At 38.2% G+C, this 6182-nt stretch overlaps 1 protein-coding gene across 3 annotated transcripts in view; it reads left to right on the top strand.

The window, feature by feature from the left end:
- LOC111874769 (ATP-dependent RNA helicase p62) overlaps window positions 1-6182 on the top strand; it is a 41969-nt gene that overhangs the window by 12546 nt on the left and 23241 nt on the right. For all 3 annotated transcript variants that reach the window (XM_023870544.2, XM_023870543.2, XM_023870542.2), the window contains exons 6-7: window positions 1396-1584; window positions 3994-4173. In XM_023870544.2, coding sequence (XP_023726312.1) covers window positions 1396-1584; window positions 3994-4173 — 369 coding nt within the window. The remainder of the gene's footprint in view (window positions 1-1395; window positions 1585-3993; window positions 4174-6182) is intronic.

Here is a 6182-nt window from a genome sequence, read left to right as displayed (position 1 = left end):
AACAGCTCGCAATAGCCACAGGAACGTTGCTGCAAGACAGGCATATGTAACGACGACTTAGCGCTCTTAAACGCGTGTGTCATTAAATACAGTCCTCCTGACAACAGGCCAGTGAAAAATCTAACAATCTACAGCAAAACCATCAATTATTATGGGCGTTATAACATACGTGTGCAGCTGGACGAAACATACACGTCGAACCCCCCCAGACGATTTAAATACCTGACGAAACATACACGTCAAACCACGGCAACGGGTTAATTGGCCAAACTGCTCAACTGGAGAAGGACTGGAGTTAGAATTAAAAATTGAGACATCTTTTTCATAACAGACCAGTATTATTCACCAGTTAACCCTGTTGGTACAGATTTTAACCCAGCGTGTCTAGTACAGTGGGACAAAGTTATTTTTAGATATTAAATATTTAATACAGTCTTTTATATTAAAAGAATATCAGGAACTATTATACAGTTTATAATATAGCAAAGAGTATATAGGTACACATGTCTTATTCTGAAGAGTTTATGAGATAGAGCTATTTCACTGCCTAAAAACATAAAAATTAAAATATACAATAATTTTGCCTGGTGTGAAACTTGGTCTGTGACATTAAGGAAGGAATACAGGCTGGGGGTGTTTGATAAGAGGGTGCTGAGGGGAATATTTGGATCAAAAGAGTTGGAGAAATCTGCATAATGAGCAGCTTCATAACTTGTACTCTTCTCCAAGTATAATTAGAATGATGAAGTCAGTGATGATGAGATGGGCAGAGCATGTAGCATTAATGGGGGAGAAGAGGAATGCATGTAGGATATTGGTGGGAAAGCCAGAAGGGAAGAGACAACTAGGAATACCAAGACATAGGTGGGTAGATAATATTGTCAAATGTATGGGCGTGACTAATAATAACAGGTTTGGATTTATTGATCATGGCGCAGAAGCAATTGGGAACTGCAGCAGAGGAACTGTGTTGTGCGTGGTCTGTGCCAAGATGTTATAAGCAGGACAGTTAGAGAGAGTTAGTCACGAGTTGCTATAGCTGAGCCTGGCGTCAGTTTGGGAACACAGAGTAAGAGGAATGCCCACCACTTGAAGCCGCTACCAAGCAACAGCCATGGACCACTGAGAAGACTTGATGTGTGCTGTAGTTACAATGATCTTTGGAGTGTTTAACTTAGTGAGACTGTCGTTATTTGAAGTTACATTTTGTAAATGTTCAGTACATCCAATTAATAATCGAAACCCCGTCTGCAGTCACTCATACACATAACAAAATTATGTTTTTTCTATCTGTTCGTTTTCCTAAGTAACTATTGAGTGGACTGTTAACAGAATGCAAAGGAAAAGGTCCATACTTAAGCTTATAGTGACAGACTTGTTGCTGGTCTGTTTCAGTACATCTTGCCAGCAACTGTGCACATCAACAATCAGGAGCATCTGTCACGGGGAGATGGCCCCATAGCACTAGTCCTGGCTCCAACCCGGGAGCTTGCCCAACAGATCCAGACAATTGCGAAGATCTTTGGCTCTTCATCATACATCCGAAATACATGTGTGTTTGGGGGAGCCCCCAAAGGCCCACAGGTTGGTAATACAGAGAGAGAGAGAGAGCAAGAGATATCGTGTTCGTGCATGCCATGAAACATGGGTTTTACATTTCTGAAGGGACAACTTAAACTGAATGTAAAATCAGAACTCTGTGGCCTGTAGTCTGCAAGCGAACTATACCGACCAAGTGACCAGCTGCTTGTTGGCTAAGTTAAGGCCAACTTTTGTAGGTAGAAGGTGTTACGTGGTCAGTACAACGGATCCCCATAGCCTCTAGTCCGGAGAAATGAAAATTTATGTAGCTATTGAAATTAAATACATTAAATTAATACTGTATTAAATTACATTAAAAGTGCAGTTTATCTAGTTCACTTCCATGTGTCCATTGAAATAAATTGGTGCTTCTTCATTTTCTGGTGAACTGTACACATCATTCTCAAGATTACTGAGGGCAGCCATGACATGACAGTTGACAACAAACTTCATGAGGTATTTCCTCATAATGTTGATGCCTTCAGTGCTGACAGAAATGTTGCTGAAGGTTCACTTTTTCCACCATATTCCTCCTTGTGTTCAGACACACCAGATATAAACATTTTATCTATCATTTGATCTGAGGTCAGCCCAGTTACACATTACAACATCATTATTGCAGGATGTATATTCTTGAACTGTTACACATGCATTCAGCTGACTCCAGTCATCTTCACCTATGCTAAGATATGTTGCATCTTCACCGTCATCAGTTTGATTGAAATTGAATCCACATTTCTGAAAATAGTTCATTATGGTCATATGTATGACACAATACTATGATTCCACAGTGAAATGTTGTACATCCAGAATATTTACTTTCAGGAGTATTGACTTGTGATCAGTCATAGAAATAGTTTCTCTTACAAGTTGCCTGTGGTAATAATATATGAATGACCAAGTTCACTCTCCCCAGTAACAAATGCTGGGAATTTGTGGGTCCTGTCAGCATTCCAGTATCTTAGGCATTCTTTCCACCATTGCAAGGACCTCTTTTCAGATTCACTGCCTTTTTAGGTGGAAGCCTGAAGAACAGCCCAGTCTCAACAATGTAAATGTTGGGGTTCATAACCTTCAGTAATTTTGAGTTACTGTTCCTTCTCCTGTTGTTGAAGAATATGCTTTAGCAGTCTCCCAGTACAGTTTTGTATACAATGCTGTGTCGCGTTGTAATTAAAAATCTTGAATTTGCAACCTGTGGCAGCATATAGAATCTTTTATATTAGCATTGTGCCACTGATTACTACAGTGGTGGTACTGGATTGTCTAAGGCATGCAGCCAACAGACTTTCCAGTTCTTATCTTAACTGCATAGATCTTGTTCCATCATATTGTATACTATGTACATGAGAAGTATATATTCCTTCAGATGTGACGAGTTTATTGTGAGTACACAGAGTACGTGTTGCGGCCTATCTTGGCTTTTATCAGGGATATCATCAACATTAATTGGAAATATTGCACATATTTGCAATATTTTTTTTTTATTGCTAGTGGGGTGGGACTAAGTCCCTTGTACTGTGGCCACTTCTGGCCTATTGTAGCAGCCCCAGATGATAGGTGAGGGTGATTGTGGAACAATTGGTGGAATGAGGATTGTCAGGGGAAACTGAAGTACTCAGAGAAAACCTGCCCAAGTGCCACTTTGTGCACCACAAATTCCACTTGACCAGACCCAGGATCAAACCCGGGCCACCGCAGTGGAAAGCCAGCAACTAACCACTTGAGCTGTGGCGCAGTATTTGCAATATGTATGTCTATATAAGGATCTTATGTCTTAAAATTATAGTCAAAGATTAAATTTTTTTTGGTTAATTAGAAGTGAATTACATTGAAATTTATTACTACTGGTTTAATGAAATACATTCCAGCTGTGAGGATCACAATGTTTGTATCTGCAAATATAATGTAGGAATGCATTAGATCATGTATTGATTTAGTTACATAATTATGGGCAACATTCACATATTTGGGGAAGTGCATCCAGACAGTCACAAAATTATAAAAAAAAATTGAACATAAAAGTAGCATTCCTGTAACAGACTGTGAAGGCCCATAGTGTTTTGAGACGTTGAGGCTCCCACATTTTCTAGACAAATGGCAGTGTGGGCCAAGGCCCACAAAGGTCTGTATAGCCAGTTGGTGGTGGTGTTGGTGGTGGCGGCAGCGGCAGCCTCAGTTAGTTTCCCCCATTTAATATTTTCCTTAGTGCTCATATTCAGCCCCCCCCCCACACCGTTGCCCTAAAGGTGCCATATACAGAGATTTTACATATCTATTTTTTGTGGCAGGCTCAGATGATTCAAGTGTATGCCTTCCATAATATTGTCAAGATGGAACTATAGGTTCCATTGTTGGTGGCAGCAGCAGTGGCAGTAAAATATTTGAAATATGCTTCTGCATTTGTCGCAGGCACGGGATTTGGAGCGTGGGGTAGAGATATGCATTGCAACTCCAGGTCGCCTGATTGACTTCCTGGAGAGAGGAACAACCAATTTGAAGCGTTGCACATACTTAGTTTTGGATGAGGCAGACAGGATGCTTGACATGGGATTTGAACCACAGATACGCAGAATCATTGAGCAAATTCGGGTGAGTGAAGGTTACTTAATTAGATAATTAATTGTTATGAATCCCTGTTTCCATAGTATGGGCGATGACACTGTGCTGTGGCAGAGTGGTTTCCTGTTGCAGAGAATTTAGCAGTTTCTTCAAGGTATAAACCTAGCCCTCAGTTGTAGTACTGGCCATGTAGTGGCGGGAAATTTGTGGATTTGCAAACTTGTTTGATTTTACACACAGGGTTGCAGTATCATGAGTCTGTTTTAATAAAATTGGTGAAGGTACCCAAAGAATGTAGGTATCATATGAACAGAATGGAATTTCCTTCTCTCCTGACTTTCTATGAAGAAATGATTTTCCACTTTTGGTTTTCATGTTCTTGCAACCTTCTACAAAGAGCGGCTTAATGGTTGCTATCACCAAACACATGACTCCTCTCTTTCTCACTTGAAACAAACTTTTGCATGTGACTTTTTAGGTCTTTCCCATACATAGTCCAGTAATGGTCTTTCATAGTGACAGAGGTAAATATGTTTGTTCTGTATCAACAGTGAGGTTCTGTTTACTGCTTGGGGAACATGTAGTAAGGAATGGCAGCAGCAGATTCATAAGTTAGTATGTTCATGTAGTTTAAAAAAATGATTCTAGTACTGCTTTGTTTAGAGGTTATTTTTCATATTTTTCTCTGTGATGTTTCAGTATTGATTATGCAATACTTTTTGCCTCATTGGACATTATAGGATGAAAATTTTACACATCTTTCTTTCTTTACTACTGAAAAAATTGTGTTGTAAACCACTATTTGTTCAGTGTAACATTTTGAAGCTTAGAGTTGGCACAAACAAAGAACACAGTGCTGCAGAACCTTGGTCACTGGTGCTGTGGAAATTCACTTTGTATCTGACTAAAAGGCAGATTTCATTTATGGAATATATTCACAAACCATTGTCTATAGAATGAGTCACATATCAGAACAAATGTTCCAATTAATCATTGGAATGAGTCTAGGCAACATAATGTAAAATATACATAACATAGACATAGAACATAAATAAATATGATTACAAAAAATTGAATGTAAATGAAGAACATATTAAAAATTCCTCCAGTGTGTAAAAACAGTGCAACACCAGATATCATCTTAAGGAACTCTTAAAGATTTTAGGCATCTGTACAAGCTCTTTTAATTCAAGTGGTAATTTATTAAAAATCTTAATACCAGCGTAGTAAACACTGTTTTGATACAATGATAGAGAGGAAGGAGGAAAATATAAATTTTCACAGTGTCTGTCTGGTCTGTACATTATGCCTGCCTTAATTAGTAGTAAAAGATTCCTTTTCTTTAGAACAAACAACAGGATTGAAAAAATATATTGAGATTTCAATGGTAAAATCTGTCTAAAAAGATCCCTACATGAGGTCCTACTTGCATATCTTGTCATTAAACGAACAGCTTTTTTCTGTAACATAAAACGTTTTTGCTGTGCATAGACTGACCCCAGAATATACTACCGTAAGATAATATAGAATGAAATAAGGAGTGAGGAAAGAGACAATAAGGTTTGGCTGATCTGACCATATAACAAACTCTGGTTAATTAATTTAAAACATTGTCAATATGCAAACTCCAGGATAATGTGTTATCCATTTCCAGACCAAGATATTTTAAGTGAGAAACCTCAGAGATTACATTATTATTACAAAGAAGTAAGGTCTCAGTTAACACAGAATTTTTTGTCATAAATTGCATACAGTGTGTCTTTAAAAATTGATAGATAATAAATATGATATGAACCAGTTATAAACTATTTGAAGATTTGCACTTAGTTTAGTATCTAGAATATCAAGTGTTTTATCCATAACTATTAAACTAGTATTGTTGGCAAAAGAATGGGAGTAGCTGATCCACCAGTGGCCAAGGGGAGATCATTAATATACAGTAAAAACAACAAAGGTCCCAGTACAGAGCCTTGGGTAACACAATAAAGTGACAGAAGGTTGGAGAAAACTGCATAATGAGGAGCTTCATAACTTTTACT

This window comes from Cryptotermes secundus, unplaced genomic scaffold (assembly GCF_002891405.2).
Source record: "Cryptotermes secundus unplaced genomic scaffold, Csec_1.0 scaffold955, whole genome shotgun sequence".
NCBI classification, from domain to species: domain Eukaryota; kingdom Metazoa; phylum Arthropoda; class Insecta; order Blattodea; family Kalotermitidae; genus Cryptotermes; species Cryptotermes secundus.
This window is presented reverse-complemented; position numbering and strand designations above follow the sequence as displayed.